Source organism: Haemaphysalis longicornis, unplaced genomic scaffold (genome assembly GCF_048455015.1).
Source record: "Haemaphysalis longicornis isolate Haplotype H1 unplaced genomic scaffold, Haemaphysalis longicornis Haplotype H1 scaffold_12, whole genome shotgun sequence".
Taxonomy (NCBI): Eukaryota; Metazoa; Arthropoda; class Arachnida; order Ixodida; family Ixodidae; genus Haemaphysalis; species Haemaphysalis longicornis.
In genome coordinates, this window is record NW_027526225.1 from 39,135,393 (window position 1) to 39,158,375 (window position 22,983).

General features: G+C 48.3%; 1 protein-coding gene across 2 annotated transcripts in view; it reads left to right on the top strand.

The window, feature by feature from the left end:
• The window catches only part of LOC144162575 (uncharacterized), a 72,977-nt gene that overhangs the window by 29,364 nt on the left and 20,630 nt on the right, over positions 1-22,983 (top strand). The window contains exon 4 of one of the 2 annotated variants that reach the window (XM_077693164.1): positions 17,908-18,030. The exons of the other annotated variant lie outside the window; for it this stretch is intronic. Within the exon in view, the coding sequence (XP_077549290.1) occupies positions 17,908-18,030 (123 nt within the window). The remainder of the gene's footprint in view (positions 1-17,907; positions 18,031-22,983) is intronic. 2 annotated transcript variants of the gene reach the window in all.

A 22,983-nucleotide genomic window follows, 5' to 3' on the forward strand; every position in this document is an offset into this window, starting at 1 on the left:
AGAATACCGGTCTGGTGCGATAACCACTACGCTACCGGCGGGGCAATTTTCCCATTCACTTTCTGGGGTATTTATGTTAGGTATGTTTGTTTCCTGTACTTGGGGGTGGTAGCCAGCGCCATTCGGACTAATCGGGGTGAAGGGGACCTTCTTTTTAACCCCCGGGTCGTGACTCGAGTGTCTACGACATGTCCAGAGTGGTCGACCAGCTTTGAACCCTCTTAAGCTCCCTTTGGCAACAAGACTGCCAGAACAGAGGCCCTCGCTATGCATGTAGCGAATCAGAATAGGAAATGAGGGGCTCGTTGAAAATAACACAGAAATAAGGGTTGGCAGTCGAGAAAACCTCGGAAAGCAACGGGGAGGATGTGGTAGATCATTGAAACAGATTAAGAATTTGGAAAGAAAGAAAAAAAGTGAAGAAAAAATGCCCGCCAGGTGGGATCCGAACCCACGACCTCCAGAATACCGGTCTGGTGCGATAACCACTACGCTACCGGCGGGGCGATTTTCCCATTCACTTTCTGGGGTATTTATGTTAGGTATGTTTGTTTCCTGTGCTTGGGGGTGGTAGCCAGCGCCATTCGGACTAATCGGGGTGAAGGGGACCTTCTTTTTAACCCCCGGGTCGTGACTCGAGTGTCTACGACATGTCCAGAGTGGTCGACCAGCTTTGAACCCTCTTAAGCTCCCTTTGGCAACAAGACTGGCAGAACAGAGGCCCTCGCTATGCATGTAGCGAATCAGAATAGGAAATGAGGGGCTCGTTGAAAATAACACAGAAATAAGGGTTGGCAGTCGAGAAAACCTCGGAAAGCAACGGGGAGGATGTGGTAGATCATTGAAACAGATTAAGAATTTGGAAAGAAAGAAAGAAAGTGAAGAAAAAATGCCCGCCAGGTGGGATCCGAACCCACGACCTCCAGAATACCGGTCTGGTGCGATAACCACTACGCTACCGGCGGGGCGATTTTCCCATTCACTTTCTGGGGTATTTATGTTAGGTATGTTTGTTTCCTGTGCTTGGGGGTGGTAGCCAGCGCCATTCGGACTAATCGGGGTGAAGGGGACCTTCTTTTTAACCCCCGGGTCGTGACTCGAGTGTCTACGACATGTCCAGAGTGGTCGACCAGCTTTGAACCCTCTTAAGCTCCCTTTGGCAACAAGACTGCCAGAACAGAGGCCCTCGCTATGCATGTAGCGAATCAGAATAGGAAATGAGGGGCTCGTTGAAAATAACACAGAAATAAGGGTTGGCAGTCGAGAAAACCTCGGAAAGCAACGGGGAGGATGTGGTAGATCATTGAAACAGATTAAGAATTTGGAAAGAAAGAAAGAAAGTGAAGAAAAAATGCCCGCCAGGTGGGATCCGAACCCACGACCTCCAGAATACCGGTCTGGTGCGATAACCACTACGCTACCGGCGGGGCGATTTTCCCATTCACTTTCTGGGGTATTTATGTTAGGTATGTTTGTTTCCTGTGCTTGGGGGTGGTAGCCAGCGCCATTCGGACTAATCGGGGTGAAGGGGACCTTCTTTTTAACCCCCGGGTCGTGACTCGAGTGTCTACGACATGTCCAGAGTGGTCGACCAGCTTTGAACCCTCTTAAGCTCCCTTTGGCAACAAGACTGCCAGAACAGAGGCCCTCGCTATGCATGTAGCGAATCAGAATAGGAAATGAGGGGCTCGTTGAAAATAACACAGAAATAAGGGTTGGCAGTCGAGAAAACCTCGGAAAGCAACGGGGAGGATGTGGTAGATCATTGAAACAGATTAAGAATTTGGAAAGAAAGAAAGAAAGTGAAGAAAAAATGCCCGCCAGGTGGGATCCGAACCCACGACCTCCAGAATACCGGTCTGGTGCGATAACCACTACGCTACCGGCGGGGCGATTTTCCCATTCACTTTCTGGGGTATTTATGTTAGGTATGTTTGTTTCCTGTGCTTGGGGGTGGTAGCCAGCGCCATTCGGACTAATCGGGGTGAAGGGGACCTTCTTTTTAACCCCCGGGTCGTGACTCGAGTGTCTACGACATGTCCAGAGTGGTCGACCAGCTTTGAACCCTCTTAAGCTCCCTTTGGCAACAAGACTGCCAGAACAGAGGCCCTCGCTATGCATGTAGCGAATCAGAATAGGAAATGAGGGGCTCGTTGAAAATAACACAGAAATAAGGGTTGGCAGTCGAGAAAACCTCGGAAAGCAACGGGGAGGATGTGGTAGATCATTGAAACAGATTAAGAATTTGGAAAGAAAGAAAGAAAGTGAAGAAAAAATGCCCGCCAGGTGGGATCCGAACCCACGACCTCCAGAATACCGGTCTGGTGCGATAACCACTACGCTACCGGCGGGGCGATTTTCCCATTCACTTTCTGGGGTATTTATGTTAGGTATGTTTGTTTCCTGTGCTTGGGGGTGGTAGCCAGCGCCATTCGGACTAATCGGGGTGAAGGGGACCTTCTTTTTAACCCCCGGGTCGTGACTCGAGTGTCTACGACATGTCCAGAGTGGTCGACCAGCTTTGAACCCTCTTAAGCTCCCTTTGGCAACAAGACTGGCAGAACAGAGGCCCTCGCTATGCATGTAGCGAATCAGAATAGGAAATGAGGGGCTCGTTGAAAATAACACAGAAATAAGGGTTGGCAGTCGAGAAAACCTCGGAAAGCAACGGGGAGGATGTGGTAGATCATTGAAACAGATTAAGAATTTGGAAAGAAAGAAAGAAAGTGAAGAAAAAATGCCCGCCAGGTGGGATCCGAACCCACGACCTCCAGAATACCGGTCTGGTGCGATAACCACTACGCTACCGGCGGGGCGATTTTCCCATTCACTTTCTGGGGTATTTATGTTAGGTATGTTTGTTTCCTGTGCTTGGGGGTGGTAGCCAGCGCCATTCGGACTAATCGGGGTGAAGGGGACCTTCTTTTTAACCCCCGGGTCGTGACTCGAGTGTCTACGACATGTCCAGAGTGGTCGACCAGCTTTGAACCCTCTTAAGCTCCCTTTGGCAACAAGACTGCCAGAACAGAGGCCCTCGCTATGCATGTAGCGAATCAGAATAGGAAATGAGGGGCTCGTTGAAAATAACACAGAAATAAGGGTTGGCAGTCGAGAAAACCTCGGAAAGCAACGGGTAGGATGTGGTAGATCATTGAAACAGATTAAGAATTTGGAAAGAAAGAAAGAAAGTGAAGTCATATATATGTATGTATATGACAGGCTGTAGACGTTCGCGTCACGCCCCGGGGGTTAAAAAGAAGGTCCCCTTCTCCCCGTGTAGTCTGAGTGGCGCTGGCTACCACCCTCAAGCGTCAGATACAGTTGTGGTAAATATAAATACCCCAGAAAGCGAAGGAGAACACAGTCGCCCAGATTGCCGAATTGGTAAGGCATTCGAGATCTAATCGAAAGGCGTGGGTTCGGTCCCCACTCTGGGCGCGTGTTTTTCTTTCTTTCTTTCTCACGTAATTAATAATAAAGTAAAATAATTTAACGTCACTAACAGTAAAAAATCGTCTAACCATTCCCCTATGCCTTCTTTGGCGTTGTAGACTGCCGGCATTTCTTTCTGTATTTTCCTAACGAGCCCCTCATTTTCCAAACCCTATTATCTTGCGAAAGCTTAGCGAGGGCCTCGGTTCTGGCAGCCTTGATGACAAGGTAGCATAAGAGGGTTTCCCGCCAGTTACACACTTATGACAGGCTGTAGACGTTCGCGTCACGCCCCGGGGGTTAAAAAGAAGGTGCCCTTCTCCCCTCGTAGTCTGAGTGGCGCTGGCTACCACCCTCAAGCGTCAGATACAGTTGTGGTAAATATAAATACCCCAGAAAGCGAAGGAGAGCACAGTCGCCCAGATAGCCGAATTGGTAAGGCATTCGAGATCTAATCGAAAGGCGTGGGTTCGGTCCCCACTCTGGGCGCGTGTTTTTCTTTCTTTCTTTCTCACGTAATTAATAATAAAATAAAATAATTTAACGTCACTAACAGTAAAAAATCGTCTAACCATTCCCCTATGCCTTCTTTGGCGTTGTAGACTGCCGGCATTTCTTTCTGTATTTTCCTAACGAGCCCCTCATTTTCCAAACCCTATTATCTTGCGAAAGCTTAGCGAGTTCCTCGGTTCTGGCAGCCTTGATGCAAAGGTAGCATAAGAGGGTTTCCCGCTAGTTACACACTTATGACAGGCTGTAGACGTTCGCGTCACGCCCCGGGGGTTAAAAAGAAGGTGCCCTTCTCCCCGTGTAGTCTGAGTGGCGCTGGCTACCACCCTCAAGCGTCAGATACAGTTGTGGTAAATATAAATACCCCAGAAAGCGAAGGAGAACACAGTCGCCCAGATAGCCGAATTGGTAAGGCATTCGAGATCTAATCGAAAGGCGTGGGTTCGGTCCCCACTCTGGGCGCGTGTTTTTCTTTCTTTCTTTCTCACGTAATTAATAATAAAATAAAATAATTTAACGTCACTAACAGTAAAAAATCGTCTAACCATTCCCCTATGCCTTCTTTGGCGTTGTAGACTGCCGGCATTTCTTTCTGTATTTTCCTAACGAGCCCCTCATTTTCCAAACCCTATTATCTTGCGAAAGCTTAGCGAGTTCCTCGGTTCTGGCAGCCTTGATGCAAAGGTAGCATAAGAGGGTTTCCCGCCAGTTACACACTTATGACAGGCTGTAGACGTTCGCGTCACGCCCCGGGGGTTAAAAAGAAGGTCCCCTTCTCCCCGTGTAGTCTGAGTGGCGCTGGCTACCACCCTCAAGCGTCAGATACAGTTGTGGTAAATATAAATACCCCAGAAAGCGAAGGAGAACACAGTCGCCCAGATAGCCGAATTGGTAAGGCATTCGAGATCTAATCGAAAGGCGTGGGTTCGGTCCCCACTCTGGGCGCGCGTTTTTCTTTCTTTCTTTATCACGTAATTAATAATAAAATAAAATAATTTAACGTCACTAACAGTAAAAAATCGTCTAACCATTCCCCTATGCCTTCTTTGGCGTTGTAGACTGCCGGCATTTCTTTCTATATATATGTATATATATATATATATATATATATATATATATATATATATATATATATATATATATATATATATATATATATATATATATATATATATATATATGTGTATATATATATATATGTGTATATATATATATATGTGTATATATAATATGTATATATATATATATAATATGTATATATTGCAGCGATGAGCTCCAGTAAGGAGAGTAAAAGCGTTTATTAACTGGGCGAACTTGTGCCGGCAAAACACTGCCGATCCACAAGCAAGCTAGAGCAAGCGAGCTTGACTTCTTTCTCCTCCGTCCACCAGTCAGCACATATCCATTACTAGAAACAGCCCCGTTAGCCGGTCGGGGATGTATATATATATGTATATATGTATATGTATATATGTATATATATATGTATATATTGCAGCGATGAGCTCCAGTAAGGAGAGTAAAAGCGTTTATTAACAGGGCGAACTTGTGCCGGCAAAACACTGCCGATCCACAAGCAAGCTAGAGCAAGCGAGCTTGAACTTCTTTCTCCTCCGTCCACCAGTCAGCACATACCCATTACTAGAAACAGCCCCGTTAGCCGGTCGGGGATGGCTCCCACAATAATAAAGTCGCGGCATTGCTCCCCCCTCCAAGTTGGCATCGGCCCGATGCCAGGGTAGCAAAACCGAAAATAGGCACGTAGATGTGTTCAGTGATGGGCGAGAGTCAGGGTACGTAAGCTCGCATAGCATCATGCTTCGGGTTCGCAAGAGCGGGTGTAGTACGGCTTGATGCGCACCACATGGACAGCTTCTGGATCGGACCTCCGTCGTGAACAACGGGCTGTTGTGTCCTCGGGTACGACCTCGTAGGTAACGTCGGACAGACGGCGAAGAACGCGGTAAGGCCCAAAGTATCGCCGAAGCAGCTGCTCCGAAAGTCCTCTTCGGCGAATCGGCGTCCACACCCACACAAGGTCGCCTGGTCGATAGTCGACGTTACGGCGTCCCTTGTTGTATTTCTCGCCGTCGATTTCTTGTTGTCGAATGCGAACGCCGGCTAGCTGGCGTGCTTCCTCCGCCCATTGGGTAAAAGCCTCGGCATCAGTGCTGGTCACGTCGGTTGAATCGACAGGCAACATTGCATGTAAGGTTGTCGTTACAGAGCGTCCGTAAACAAGTTCAAACGGTGCACAGCGCGTTGTTTCTTGCATAGCAGTGTTGTAGGCAAACGTTGCGTAGGGAAGAATTTCGTCCCAGTTTTTGTGCTGCAGGTCCACGTACATGGATAGCATGTCAGTTAGGGTTCTATTAAGGCGTTCGGTGAGGCCGTTGGTTTGAGGGTGGTAGGCAGTGGATTTCCGGTGAGTGCTATGCGTTAGCTTGAAGACGTCCTGTAGGAAGGTGGCAGTAAAAGCGGTGCCCCTGTCTGTTATTACAATCGTCGGCGCGCCGTGGCGTAGAACAATGTGTTCAACGGAGAATTTGGCGACTTCAGAAGCGGTGCCGTTGGGAAGGGCCTTGGTCTCGGCATAACGCGTCAAGTAATCAGTGGCTACTACGATCCACTTGTTTCCCGACGCCGATGTTGGAAAAGGCCCAAGGAGATCCATTCCAACCTGCCGGAACGGCGCGTCGGGAGGATCCGCTGGATGAAGGAATCCCGGTGGCCTGACGGGAGGCTTCTTGCGGCGCTGGCAATCCCGGCAAGTCCTCACGTAGTGTCGTACTAATCGGAGAAGGTTGGGCCAGTAATATCGTTCATGAATCCGAGCGAAGGTGCGACTAACGCCGAGGTGCCCGGCGGAAGGCTCGTCATGACAGGCTCGTAAAATTTCGCTTCTCAGAGCAGACCGCACTACCAGAAGAAATTTCTCCTTGCTGCCGTAGCTTCGTTTGTACAGTACATTGTTTCGCAGGGAATACGAAGTCAAACCTCGAAGAAAGAAGCGTGGTGGCGTACTGTTTTCGCCGCGAAGGTGCTCAATCAGTGGCCGTAGGTCTGCGTCCCGTTGCTGGTAAAGGGCCATGTCCGCAGTATGGACGACCCCGAGGAACGGGAAATCCTCTTCCGTTTCATGTGCTTCATTCAGAATTGGCGCCCGCGACAAACAATCGGCATCACTGTGCTTCTTTCCAGATTTATGCACGACCGTTACGTCGTACTCCTGCAGCCGTAGGCTCCATCGAGCAAGTCTACCGGAGGGGTCCTTGAGGTTGGCAAGCCAACACAACGAATGGTGATCGCTTACGGCTTTGAAGGGCCTTCCATACAAATATGGCCGAAATTTAGTTATAGCCCATATCACGGCAAGACATTCCTTTTCTGTCACCGAATAGTTGCGTTCAGCTTTAGACAGTGTGCGACTGGCGTAGGCTATAACTTTCTCGGCACCCTGCTGCCACTGAACCAAGATAGCTCCGATGCCGACGTTACTGGCGTCAGTTCTGATTTCTGTGTCGCTATCTTCACCGAAGTGTGCCAAGATTGGGGCCGTTTGCAGGCGGCTACGCAGTTCATCAAATGCCACTTTCTGCGCTTCCGTCCAAACGAAGGGTACGTCTTCTCTTGTGAGGCGCGTGAGTGGCTCCGCAATTCCAGAGAATCCTTCGATAAAGCGTCTGTAATAGGCACAGAGACCTAGGAAGCGTCGGACAGCTTTTTTGTCGGTTGGTACTGGAAAAGAGCTCACGGCCGTTGTTTTTTCCGGATCTGGGCGGACGCCTTGAGCACTAATCATGTGTCCAAGAAATTTCAGCTCCTGGAACCCAAGGTGGCATTTTTGAGGCTTAATAGTAAGCGGATTGCTTCCAAAACGCTTCGCAGTCATGTTAGATGCTCTTCGAAAGAACTAGAAAACACGACTACATCGTCCAAGTAAACAAGGCAAGTCTGTCATTTCAATCCAGCGAGTACGGTATCCATCATACGCTGGAACGTTGCAGGGGCAGAACAGAGGCCAAATGGGAGGACTTTAAATTCGTATAGGCCATCGGGTGTAACGAATGCTGTTTTCTCCCGATCCCTTTCATCAACTTCTATTTGCCAATAACCAGATTTTAAGTCCAGAGACGAGAAGAATTTAGCGTTACGCGAACGGGCCAACATATCATCTATTCGGGGAAGTGGATAAACATCGCGTTTAGTTTACTGTTCAGCTTGCGATAGTCTACGCAAAAGCGAAGCGTGTTGTCCTTTTTCTTTACGAGTACAACTGGGGAGGTCCACGGACTCTTGGATGGTTGGATAACGTCGTCGGCGAGCATCTCTTTGACCTGCGTTTTGATGGCCTCCCTTTCTTTAGGCGACACGTGGTAGGGTTGTTGACGCATAGGTCTAGTCGATTCATCAGTCACGATGCGATGCTTCGCGAAGGGAGTACGGCGCACTTTGGAAGACGTGGCGAAACAGTCGGCGAAGTCGTGCACTAGCCGTTTTAGGGCTTCTTTCTGAGCGGTCGGGAGGTCGTTGTTTATTTCAACTGGTATGTCGGTGTCACCTGTGAGCAAATCAAGAGACAGCGTCCTGAGCACGCCCACGTGCGTAACGTCAGCGACTTCCTCAATGAATGCGATTGTAGTGCCTTTCGCAAGATGTCGACGTTCGTTGGAAAAATTGGTGACCAAAACTTGAGTGCATCCGTTGTGCAAGTTGACAAATCCTCTAGCTAAATAAACACCCCTATCCAACAATAACTGAATGTTGCCTTCAGCGATGCCTTCACAATCCGAGAATTTGTCATTTTTGACCATTACAAAGAAGCTAGAACGAGCAGGCAGTGTAACGTCGTCGTCAACAATGCGTAGTGCTCCGTCGCGCTTGTCTTCGATGTTGCTTGCTATAGCTCCCTTGGTCGAGAAGCTAATTTCCGATTTTTGCAGGTCGATAACTGCCCCATTTGTCTGCAGAAAGTCCATGCCCAGAATTAAGTCCCTCGAGCAATCAGGAAGCACAATAAAGTCGTTAACGTAGGTGAAACCGTGAATTTTTATGCGCGCAGTACACCTACCCACTGGGGTTATCAGATTGTTTGCAGCAGTGCAAACTTGCAGGCCAGTCCAGGGTGTGATGACTTTCTTTAGCGTAGAAGCCAGAGTTTCACTGATGACTGAACGATCAGCACCGGTATCGGCCAATGCAGTCGTCGTACAGCCGTCGATATCTACCAGCACTTCGTAGGCAATCGGTCGGGTTACACAAGGTTCAGGTACTGGCTGCTCGTCGTCTCGTCGTAGCAGTTGTTGCAGTGGAGGATCTTGGCAGTTTGTGACATCAGCGGCCTCACCTCCGGAAGTCGCTGGCCTCAGTTTCCCCGGCCTTCTGGGCTACCAGAGGGCCGACTGCCAGGGTCCGAGGAAAATCGAGGGCTGGAGGATTTGCGTCGCATCGGGGACGGGGACCTAGACTGAGGGCGTTGCGGCGAATAAACGTTACGGCGTCCGGCGATGTAGTCCACGATTTCGGGGGGTCTCTGTCCGTTTTGCGGCCGTGGTGCATTCGGCGGAAATCCACGCAGACCAACGCGGCGATAGGGGCAGGTCCGGTAGATATGCCCTGCTTCCCCGCTGTGGAAGCAGAGAGGCGTGTTGTCAGGGGTGCACCACAGGTCACTCTTCCGGCGACCTGTTTCCTTCGATTAGGGTGTACGCGGCGTCAGCTCCAGGGTACGTTGCGGTGCGACAGAGGCAACGACAGGCGGAGCGCCATAGACGGGCTGACGCAAGACTGCTGAATATGAGGAGCGGGGTTCATCCTGCCGGAACACGTCAACTTGTTCTGGTACCCGAACAGCCTGCCTTACCTCCTCCCTAACTAGTTCTGCTATGGACAGCGGAGCCGGTGGAACCTGTCCCTGCTGTAGCCTATGAAGCTCTTCGCGAACAATCTGTCTCACGAGCTCCCGGAGACCGGGGCTGTCCATCCCGGATACGTTGGGCAGGGCTGGTTCGTTGCGACTGTAGTGCCGCGCCCTTTGGTGGAGCGCCTTTTCAATCGTGGTAGCCTCGCGGACGAACTCGGAAGCCGTTGTCGGGGGACTCCGCATCAGCCCGGCAAAGATGTCTTGCTTGACGCCGCGCATGAGGTGTCGAACCTTCGTGTCGTCGGTCATTGAGGGGTCAGCGCGATTAAAAAGATGAGCCATGTGTTCGGCGTACATGGCGACGCTCTCGTTCGGACGCTGGTTTCGGGTTTGAAGGGCAGCCTCAGCCTTCTCCTTGCGGTCACTGTTTGGGTAGGTCGCTAGTAACCGTTGGCAAAACTCCTCCCAAGACGACATCGTGGATTCATTATTTTCATACCAGGTTCGGGCGTTCTCTTCCAGTGAAAAGTACACATTTCGCAGCTTGAATCTGTTGTCCCAGACGTTAAACGTTGCCACGCGCTCGAAGTGGTCAATCCAATCTTCCGCGTCTTCATAAGGCTCTCCGTAAGAGACTTTTGGTTGCCGCTGCTGCTGAACCAGGTACTGAAAAGGGCTGCCCGTTGGAGTCGTGCTCACAGCGCCAGCGTCCCGTCCTGTCATCCTGGTTGTGCGATCAGGTAAAAGGCCGCACTCCGCTGGAAGTCCGAGTAGACGACGGCTGGTTCGCCCGTGGACGGGCGAAACTTCGACTTGAATTGGCGACCCCGATCTGTTCTCGGCGGAAGGATACAGTGAGCGCAGGAGCAACGACGCCCGCAGCGTGATCGCTCACTGCTCCGTTTTGGTGTGAGAGTTTCATCAGTTGCATTTGTTTTCTTGGATGCTGTACCCGAAAGGATTCCTTGCACCATCTGTGTTTTGAGCGCAGCCTCGACGTTGTTTGTTATGCGGTTGTAGCCGAGATGACAAAGGCGGGAGCTCCTCGCGTAGCGCTTGGACGACGCCGGCCACTGCTCGCGATCACGAGGCACACACTCGCGTGCGCTCACGCTGGCTGAATAAATCAGTTCAAGCCCAAACCTCCTAAATGCTGCTGCGACTGATTGTCTCTGGGCCGGCCCCGACAACTCCTGCCAAAGAGTTTTCTTTCATTGCTTCCAATCAAGTCATGATCGCAGGAAAATGTGGTTTGGTGCGCTCGACCTTCGGAGTGGACCGGGCTGCCTAGTGTTCTTAGCGCACTTTATCGCTTACCCTGTTAACGGAAACAAGATTGGTCGTTTGTCGCTGGAAACGAAAATACTGCCCTCAGCGGTTTCTGCATTCCGGCAAGTAGCGACATTTGACGAAGTCGTCTCAAAGCAAATGACACAGATGTTTTTCGCGCAGACCTATTCGCTTGCGCGTGAAATCGCTTAAATCTTAGACGTTTTAGATTAAACTCTGACAATGGAATAATTTTATTTTAACAAACTGGTAGAAGTCTGCCGTAGAGCTTTGAAAAAAAAAAGAAAACATGATGTTGATGCCGCCATCTATGAAAAGTTTGCATCGAGTAACGTATTTCACGCTTCGGCCAAATATATGGACACCTATTCTTTCCAAACACGATTTTAAAAGCGTAAAAGAACTTTGGGTGTTCATAAACGCATCTGAACCATTTGAAGCGTGGGAGGCTAAGAGTAGGGGAGGAGATTTTGCTCGCCCAGCTGAAAAATAGTCATTTGTCGTACCCCAAGCACGATTTCGCATGGGTAACGTAATAAACATCAAATACGATTACTAGAATACTTGACCTGTCTCGTACCCCGCGCGGGGCACGAGACGCTGCTTACTTGAGTAAAGCGCCCAGGGCAGTGCATTCACTGTAATCTAATCAAGACGCGAGAGTAGACTTCACGGTCCTCTCATCACAATTTTGCTGTTCCGAACTTTTGTACCCTCGTTGGAATCGTCAAGCAAACCGGGACCGGGAATTTAGAAGGAACGTAGTTTCCTGCTTCACTAAGATAGATGCGCTTGTGTCGTCTATTACTTGCTCCGTCCCGTCTTCCGCGCTGTTTTCAAACGATATGATGTACCAACAAGCCCTTCAGTTCACCCTTTTACTAAGGTAGAGTTTTACGCTATGTTCAGACTACCGACGCAAAAGCCATATCGGGATCTATGGACGTAAAAAAACGGTGTGTCACGCAGTTCGGTTGGCTGAGACGTGAAATGACGTCATTGTTTAAAGTCATTACGACAGCTGCGGCAACAGCCTGAACCCGGCCTTGGCATAGCGCTACCGTGTTTACGTTAGCGTTTACCGCGTTTGCGGAAGTCGACTGCGCATGAGCGAGAGTTACCGCGAACGGTAACTTACCGGCACAAGCTTTACCGCCGCCAGCGAGCTTCCTGAGCAGAGTAAGTGTACCGTCGCATATTGACTACAGCAAATGCAGTGCGCTCGGCGCTTTATGCTTGGTACAGCCGATGAAAGTAATCTTACTTGGTGCTTTTTATTACGTGTTTATTGTTAAATAACGCTCAGGAAAGCTACAAATGACCATTTTTCTCAGATGGGTGAGCAAAATGGCCCCCTACTCGTGCTAAGCTTTGTCCGCCTCAAATAGCTCAGAAAAGTTTCTGAGCTCACAGGGTGCTTTTATGCCTCCAAAATTGTGCTGGGCAAGGTAGTGTAGGTTATTGATTAATTACTACGACATACTTTACTGACTTCTAGCCTAAATATTTAGCGCGGGGGCAAATTCTATTTTACCTTGATTCTAACTCTACTCAGTAGATGGCGCCACCAACATGTTTTCTTTTTAAAGCTGTACAGGTGATGGCGACACTATTCTCAAAACAACTGCAGTTAGTGTGAATGCTTCACCAGAAAAGTGAAATATTCAAGCTACTTTAACCCAAAGCAAATAGATATGAGCAACAAAAGTTTGAGTGATTTGATGCCACTAATTCATCAGATGTCGTGACCTGCACCACGGCGACCGGAATACGCAAACCGCAAACGGTGGGCTAAAACGTGTCCTACCGTTTTCAGCGGTGAACGGAAACTCTTGCTTTCGGTAGCACGGTAAGTGGTAACGCAAACACAGTAACTATATGCTAAAACTGCCTTGTAGCGACGGTAAAACTAAGTTACCGTTCACGATAACTTTCGCGCATGCAAAGCCGGCTCCCGCAATGCATGTGCTCTAACTCCGTAAGGACTGGAAATCTAGCTGGGAAGCGGATGCAAAGTCGACTCCTGGAGTCGGTCTCTCCCGCTCAAAGTCCGTAAGCGCTGTGAAGCTAGCTAAAAAAAAAAAAGCAAACCCCAGCGTCATCGTCTCATGTGGGACCCACTTGCTGAAGTAACCATGGTAACGACGACGCTATAAACAAACATGGGTGGAACCGCTGCCGTCTAAAATGGCGGACATAAAAGCGAATTCCGGCGGCCAGCCATGAAATGGGTGCTGTGCCGCGGACGAGGTCGGATATCTACGTCATCGCAAGCCGCCGAGCCAACAAATAGTTCTGTCTCGTTGGGGTAATAACTTTTGTTAGCGTAAGCGAATACGCTTACTATTTTTGGACTTGCCTCTACAAGAACTAGAGTAGATTTCTGACACAAGCAAAACCACTTTGGAATCCACCTCAGGGCCTCTTTAACATATACTTCCGGCCAACCAAAAAGCAGTCGGGAATTGAAGACACCATCAAAGCCGCGCTTCAAGTTACTGGTGATTCCCCAATTCTCATATTAGGAGACGTTAACGCTGCTCATCAGCTGGGTGATATTGCTACAGCAATAAAAGGTTTGGACCTGCCGTCTCCCTCAACCGGACAGAACAGCGACGTAAGAAACGATTTGGTCGCTTTCTTATTAAAGGCGCCGCGAAAACTTAATGCAACTTTCTTGAGTATGAAAGAACTAGCCTTTGAAAACTCACCCGGGCCATTCCAGCCACGAATGGCATTGTTTTAACAGGAAAAACGGAGGAAATATCCGTAAGCTTTCATATTTCGTGCCGCAGTGACGTAATATTGGCACGATCGACGTCTAATGGGCAGCCATACAAACAAGTTGATCAGCGTATTACTTGCACATTACCATTCAAGTGATACGAACAAACGGAACTGGAGGCCCTCCTACAATCGCCCAGTCATATTTATTAGCAGTGGCATCGTTTGGCGGCCGCCAAAAAAAAAAAAAGATTCTTTGACGTCATAGAAAAGTTTCCCGAAAATGGCTGGGGCGTTGCACTGCTTCCCGTGTTTTAGTTAACATGTCCGTTCGTTCTTGGAACTTTGGGATAAAATTGGCGTCTTTGCTATCGGGACAAAACAATTTCTGAATCAACGCAACTGCTATTTTTTCTTCATGGTTACTTTAAATCGGCCATGAAGACAAAATTTAAGTTTGGAATGTTAAAAACACTGCTTTGTCACTAGGAATGTGACAACAGATCTAGAGCGCACAGCAAAAAAAAAATCTTGAGCAAAACGATTTAACTAGCGACCACTACCGAGCGAATTCCCCGCGATTTCTCGTGACGTTAGCGAAACGTGTTTGTCGCATGGCGGCCACCGCCCTAGAATACCCACAATAAACATGTCTGACCAGCCGCGGTGGCTCCGTGGCTAAACAGTTGTACTGCTGAACCCAAGCCCGGCCGCGATGGAGGTGACAAGAGAAAACGGTTGTGTTCGATATTTCGGCGCACGTTAAAATCTCCAGCTTGTCAAAACTAATCCGGAGCCCTCCGCTACGGCGCGTCTCATCGCCTGTGAAGCGTCGGCGCGCTAAACAATTCATTGGTTGGTTTATCGATCGGTGATCAAAATTACTCCGGAACCCTCCACTACGGCGTGCCTGATATACCAGATGCAGCTTCTGGGCGTCAAACCCCAGAACCAATCAGAAGCTTGTCTTGGCGGTTGTAGTGGGGCCTCTATTTACGTTGGGTTGTCGCACTTGAATACCAAGGTACAGATAACAGACTGATAACAATGTTGTTAGACCATCTCATTACACTTCCTCAACTACGGCAGAACTTTACGCTGTTCTGTTGGCCCTGCGGTTTATCTGCAGTGTGGGAGTTCCTCAAAATTGGTTGATTCTTTCTGACTCTCCGGCAACACTAGTATCTATAAAACACACTAGCAATGCCTTCACTGATTCATTAGTATATGAAACTTTGAAAGCATCCAATACAGCCTCTGAGATGCCCCATATTGTGTTTCAATATATTCCTGGCCACTGTAATATTTCCGGCTAGAGTGACAGATGTGGCAGCTCGCCAAGCGCATGAATTTGCAACCAGAGACATACCGTATTTACCCGATTCTAACACGCACTTTTTTTCTGGAAAAATAGGCCGAAAAATTGCATGCGCGTTAGAATCGGATACAAAACCGGAACTGCCGAAACAGCGGCAATTTCGTCCCACCCATCGCCATCGCAATCTCAAGAAGGCGCGAAAGCTTTTAGCAATGATTTTTCGCACGCAGCAAGTATTCTATAGCAGCAAGCCTAGGCGCCTAGGTTTTTTTTATCGGCGCTCACACAAATCGTCAATTCGTTTCACTTGCGCGCTTGGTAACAGCAATGGCAGCAGCGGCTCCCACGCGTTCAAAACGAGCGGTCGGCTGAAGCGTGTACCTCCGGAGGAACTCTTGGGATGGGCGTGCGAGGCGTGGGCCATGATCCCATCGACCATGGTTGAACGTTCGTTCAGAAGTGTGGCATCGCGAACGCGCTTGAAGGCACCGAGGCCGAGATGTTGTGGTCAGCGAAGAGCGACGAGGAGTGAGATTACTTCGGGAAATAAATCGCCCGTTTCTCTCGCATTGATTTGTCAGCGTCGAAAAGTCCCGTGCGCGTTACAATCGGAGGTGCAAGTTTTTTCGTTTTTTTTTACCAGGAAAATCGGGTGCGCGTTAGAATCGGGGGCGCGTTAGAATCGGGTAAATACTGCCCCTCTACATTTCAGACTTGCGACATATTCTAACGAAATTTTCTGACAGACTTTGCCATACTACATGGTTTGACGGACGGTCTCAAAGCAGCCTGCTCTTCGAGCTTGATCTCTTATTGCGATTTCAAATTCCATTACCTACATCCAGAGGCTTAGAGACACTTATACACCACCTGCGTATTGGCACGGCTTACACGAAGAATTTTCTCCACAAAAGCAACAAAGTTCAGAGTGCAAGATGTTCATGTGGTCATCGTGCTGAAATGATTCATCATGAATTTTAGAATGTCCCCGACATGACAATGCGAGGAGGCACTTTAAAAGTGTGCTCATGTCTCTAGACAATAGGCCATTTCACCTCTCCTAAGTTCTCGGACCATGGCCAACACCGAGTCAGTGACGGCTTTCGTTTTATGCGCTTAAACTCTTTCTAGGGACTGCTTTATTTGGTCTTTATTAGGAATTTATTAGTTTGAAATGTAACTCTACCTTCAGTAATAATGCCCTTTAGAGTCTACAAGCATGACTAGCCCCATTACTTTTTATTGCATATGTCGTTGTGGAGTTTCCCTTCATCCATTCTGTACTGTATATCGTCACTTCTCTAGTGTGTGATTTGTTTGTTATCTGTGGGATTTGTGATCTGTCGTTTTGGGTGAATTTCCCCTGACCCACATAAAGTGTCTAGCCTAATCACTGACTTCCGATAAGCGACACCGAGGACAAATTTGTGTTTCCAGTGTATTGAGTGCGTTCTACTTGACTCCATGAACTTTGCAAGACCTCCTCGGGAGAGCTCACCTTCACCAAACTGGGCAGTGGGTTTGAGTCTATTGAAATGTCTTATAAGACCAGTACTTACCTTACACGAGAAGTAGCCTGCGCTCCTATAAGGCGTCAACCTCTCCTATTTTTTTGCCACGTAATAAAGAAGACAGTGTTTCTATTGCTGCCCCAAAGTACCTCATGCATGCCCACATTACGCTACTGGAGAGGGAAATTTGAAATTTTTATTACATCTTTTGCGTTTTTTTCCGGTTAAAAACGTCTTTCATAGCATGAATGGAGCTTTGTAACTGACAAAATGTTACTCTTTCCAACCAAAACAACGCTGTATTGTCTTCATGGCCCCTTTGAGTTGTAGAGATGATTGAGGTATAATAAATGATAGTCATCCTTGTAATGTGGTCGTAACAATTTAATATGATGAATGCTCAGACACACAAGCGCACCCACGCAGTTGACTTACATAATGACCCTACCCATTCACTTTTCATAAGCTGCATTGGGCATATGCTATGGCGCAATAAGGGGGGGGGGGCAGAAGATGTTGGTGATAACTGGAATGCCGCAATTTATATACTGACGGTGAGGGTGTGTCTTGCAGGCAGAGAGAGAGAGAGAGAGAGATTTATAGAGTTGGTTTTAGTGGTGGGTGGTGGCTGCCCGTTTATGTCTTGGGGTGGCGGTGGAAGTCCTAGTGACCAGGAGCGTTTGGATTTCTAGGTCCGGGCTGGCCAGCGCACCATCCCACAGGTCATCCCTATCTCCTGCAAACAAATATCCTAATTTGCCAGGCAATACTCCACCACATCTATCCCGCTCAGTATCACTCACCAAACTTCCTTTTTTTTTGTCGCACCCGGCCAAAATCGTCCACTTTATTTAGGCATGCCCCCAAGATCCCTTCCCGTATACCCCGCATGGAAAACCGTGAGTAATCTTGGTGACGGTATTGGCGACACCGCGGACCCCGAGCCCCCTTACTCACGCTGTAATCTGCCGTGGCTAAGAGTTGTCAGGTGAAGGGCACAAACCACAAAGCTCCTGCAGAGGGGCTCCCTGTTGGTTTACCAGCCAGGGAGCTCCGGGACCTCTTTGACCATCAGGGTAAAGTGAAAGATGAAAGTACTCCCTTCCGCTGCTGTATACTATGGCGCATGGTATTATCTAAACCCGTTCTTTCAAATTATCTTGCCCCGACAGGGGCCCGCACCAAAGCAATCTTCAAATTTCTTCCCAACCTTGTTTTCGACAACCCTGACAACTTCTTCTCGCTTCCTTGTCATGCAGACTGTTGACAAAGCCACCCCAACAACTTCAAAATCTGTGTTCCGGATCGCCAAGTTCATTGAAGATATACTTGGAAAAAAGTATGATGCAAAGAAGCTTGCATCTGGTGACAGGCCAATTGAGGTAAGGACTAAGCAAAAACCTGCTAAACTTTCAAACCAAACTCGCATAGGTGACTTACAGATAATTGCAACACCTCACCGAACCCTCAAGAGCTGCCAAGGCGTCCTCTCGGAAACTGGACTCATAAATGAAACTGAGGCAGATATCGTTGAGGGCTTGCGTGAGCAGGAGCGACTGAGGTTAGACGCATCTCAATGAGAGGCGATGGAAATGAGATCAAAGCCAAACATATCATCTTTACTTTACTTTACGCTCCCCGAATCTTTCAAAGCAAGGTTTCTCCACTGTCAGATAAGGGCGTTTATCCCATACCCGCGACGTTGCTTCAAATGTCAAAGGTACGGGCACGGTAGCAACAACTGTCGAGGGCAAAACGCATGTGCAAAATGCTCGAAGCACGACCACCAGACACATGAGTGTAGCGCAACACAATTTCACTGGGTTAACTGTGAAGCATCCCACCCCGTGAACTCATGTTCTTGCAAAAAATTCAAAAGTGAGAAAGAAATCTTCAATCTCAAAGGTACCCACAACCTGTCTTACCCAGAAGCTCGGAAGAGACATTCGATGCTTCCCTAAGGAAGTTACGCTGACGCTGCTCACCCGGGAGGGGGGGCGGCTTAAGGTTTTGGTGACGACCCATTGCAGCAACGCTGACCTGGTCCCAGCCGTGCCTCCCACTGGGCTGGCCTCGGCTGCCCAAAGGGTTGTAGCAAAGCCTGTGGATTCTACTACGGCTGAGGTGGCAACAAACACCGTAGGTAGAGACGGCTTGCCTTCCGCTCCTGCTGCGCTGTCGCCCATGGGCACAGTAGGCAGCGAAGTGGGGAGCCTTGCATCCACATCCACACACACAACGCCGCTGCAGCCGCCATCGGCCCGCATGGAAAACACGATTGGCCCTCCGGGGTCCACGGCAAAAGGAGGGAGATCTTGCATTTACTCCTTCGCCGTCGGATGAAGAGTTGGACATAACACCCACGCCAGCTCGGTCAGCTCTTCAGCCAAACAAGCAGCGTGGCAACATCGGCCACGGGAAAAAACGAGCTCCACGTAGAACTGGCCCTAACGAAGGCTTGGTAACATAGGTAACACCACCCGTCGGGAACACACACGTTCACGCAGCACTTTAAACATTGATGGTACTACAATGCATTGCACAATAAAACTGCAGGGGTTTAATAAAAAAACTTAAAGGCTTTGTGACCTATACGGAATTGCTCATAAAAACCAATCAACAAAGTTATGTCTTCAGGAAACACACTTACAATCGAAACACATTTCTGTTGCGCTATTCTGTGTTTAGGAAAGATAGGAACGAGTGTTCTCACTCCTCGGGGGGTGTAGCGATAGTTATACAACATTCTATTCCCTGTCAATTTGTTCCTTTGACCACAACCCTCAAGGTGGTTGCTGTACGTGTAATAATCACCAACAGGTTAATAACGATAGTTTCAATGTATATTCCCCCTGACTTTCTCCTTTGTAGTTCAGCATTTGAATCCCTAATTAATCAGCTGCCGGACCCATTTCCACTGGTGGGTGACTTTAATGCCTACGGCAAACTCTGGGGATCTGGACGCAAAGATAGCAGGGGCCGTTTAATTGAAAGATTCTTACTGTTATCTGGTGTGTGTATATTTAATCAAAAGAAACCAAAATACTACAGCACAACACCCACCTACTCACACATCGATTTGGCAATTGGTTCATCCACTCTCTTCACTTCGCTCAAGTGGAATGTGGACTCACACCCTTATGGGAGTGACCACACTCCTGTCACTCTGAAGTGCCTAGATACACTCTGAGAGTTCCATATACCATAAAAGGTTTATAGAAAACCGCGCAGACTGTGTGGCTTTTAAACAAAGGTCACAGCTTTCCTACACATTCATAAAACACTTACGGATCGATGAAGCTTACAGTATTGTTTCCGCCAACATTACAGATGCTGCCAAGAGTTCAATCCCTCAAACCTCCAGTACTCCTCAAAATCCCAGAAGGCCCTGGTGGAACGAGGAGTGTTGAAACGCACGAAAAGCACAAAATAAGGCTTGGGGTAACCTTTGAAAGTACCCAACGGCACAGAATATTATTGCTTTCAAGCGTGCCAAGGCAGTTGGAAGGCGTATTCACCGAGAAGCCAAAACCAACAGCTGGAGAGCTTTTGTGGGTTCGATTAACTCTTACACTGACACAAGCAAGGTGTGGAACGGAATAAGAAAGTTCAAAGGGCACAAAACAACTTTACCCCTTGTTAGCGTCACTGGTAACAAATAAGACCAGACAAACACACTGGTTAAACACATGAAACTTACATCAAGCTCTTCACATTACACAGACAGATTTATGAGGTACAAAACATCTGCCGAGCACAAATCTATCAGGGACATCAAAAAAAGTGTCACAAGGCTCTTCCAACTCTGCATTTTCCATCCGCAAGCTTAAGGTTGCCTGGCGACTTGCATGGCATCGAAATCAGGTACAGACCAAATCACATACACAATGATTCAACACCTCCACGCAGACACCCTCGAAACACTCCTTTTTTTGTTTAACAAGATGTGGAGTGCAGGTCATCTTCCACGGGCTTGGAAAGCGCTAATTGTGGTAAAATTGCTAAAACAAGGGAAAGATGCCTCTTCTCCTTCTAGCTATCACCCCACTGCATTTACCAGTTGTTTAGATAAACTGTTCGCGAAGATTGTCAATAGATAGTTCATGTACTTTTTAGAATACCACGGTACTCTAGATAGCTGCCAGGCAGGTTTCCCTTCGGTAAGATCTACAACCAAACAGCGTGTGACCTTGGAATAATACGTTCGATGCTTTTGTCCACAGGCAGCACTGTATGTCTATTTTCTTCGACTTGGAGAAGGCGTACGATACTGCACGGCGCTATGACATCCTGCGTGACCTCAAAGCTTACGGTGTATCTGGAAACGTGCTCAACACCATAGAAAACTATCTGACTGAGTGAACGTTTCGCGTAAGGATCGGAGCATCACTTTCTAGAATACAAATTCAAGAAAACTAGGTCCCGCCGGGTGGAGTACTGAGCTGTACACTCTTCATTGCATTGTCAAATGAACTCACTCCAAAAGGCACTGCCACTTTCAGTTATCTGCTCAGTCTAGGTTGATTATATTCAAATCAGGTGTAAGTTTTCTAATCCCTCAATCTGCGAACGGCAGTTACAACTTGGTGCTAATAAACTTGAAAAGTGGGCCGATGAAAATGGTTTTAAGATTAATCCTGAAAAGAGCACATGTGTACTGTTTTCTCGGCAGCGTGGAGTCCGGCCTGACCCTGAAGTCTGAATGGATTCCCGCCAAATATTCCAGTCAAATTTCCCGTCAAAGATTCCCGTCAAAAGTTTGTGGGTGTTGTGCTGGACGAAAGGTTCACATTTATCCCCCCACATTAAACAACTCAAAATTAAATGCACTAAAACTATGAACGTTCTTAGGACACTGTCCAACCAATCATATGGTGCAGATAAGACGTGCTTGCTCCGTCTTTTCAATAGCTTAGTGTGATCGCGCATCGACTACGGCAGTGTGTGTGGTTCTGCTTCGAAAACAGCTTTAAAAATGCTCGACCCAGTGTTGAATTAAGGGGTGCGCTTTGCGTCTGGGGCTTTCCGGACAAGCCCTCTAGAAAGCCTGTATGTTGAAACCGACCAGCGGTGCTTAGAGCACCAACGCACATACTTGGCGCTTTTGTACTGCGTGAGAGCGACGTCGATGAGGAATGATCCGTACAATGCTAATATTCAAAACAAATCATCTTTAAAGGTAGTTTTTCAGCCGTCCGTCACTCCCTATGCCTTTTTCTCTCCGAGTGAGAGCAGAGGCAGAGGAGCTTGGTGTTACCCTGACCGACACCTACAAAGCAAACATCACCGAGCTTATTGCACCTCGGAATCTGCACCCTGTCATCTGCAATATGTCTTTCAAGGAAATTGACAGAAGACACGCACCAAGGAACTCATTCTGAAACACTTCCTTCACTTACAAGTACCCATACACTGCTTTTTATACGAATGCCCCAAAGTCTGCCACTGCAGTTGCATGTGCCGCACATGGTCCCCACTTTTCCAGCACAAGAACGCTAAGCAGAAAGGAACACAAGTATATTTACGGCAGGGGTACATGCAATTTTAATAACCGTGGAACACACAACGCGCAGAAAAAACACAACAATCTATTATATTCAGACTGCTTAAGCGTTGCAACAGCGTTACGCTCAGGCAAAAAAAGTAGAAATGCGATATTGAACAAGGTCATTAAAGAAATCATGTCAGCGGATGCTTTAAAACAGACAATAGTAGTGTGCTGGGTGCCAGGACACTGCGGAGTTCCTGGCAATGAACTCGCTGACCAAAGCGCTGCTGCAGCAGCCCTCCGCTGAGAAATCGATGTTCCTCAGCCGTCCTATCTTGACATAAAACCCCTCATTCGTAAGGCACAACGAAAACACTGGCAGGAAGACTGGGACACACAGCCAGAAAGCAAACTCCACATTATAAAACCTCAAATTGGCAGATACTACCCAGAACAACATCACAGAACAACAGAAGTGTACGTGCGCAGAATACGTATAGGCCATACATATGCCACTCATTCCCATGAGCCCACCGCCACAATGCAACAGTTGTGGACATCGTCTGTCAGTAATGCACGCTATAGTTCAATGGCCGCACCCGGCGCGGTGGCTCAGTGGCTAAGGCGTTGCGCTGCTGAGCACGAGGTCGCGGGTTCGATTCCCGGCCGCGGCGGCCGCTTTTCTGATGGAGGCGAAAAGCAAAAACGCCCGTGTGTACGATATTTCGGCGCAAGTTAAAGATCCCTAGGTGGTCAAAATTAATCCGGAGCCCTCCACTACGGGGCGCCTCATCGCGTGCGTTGCGTCGGCGCGTTAAACCCCACAATCAATCAATCAATCAATCAA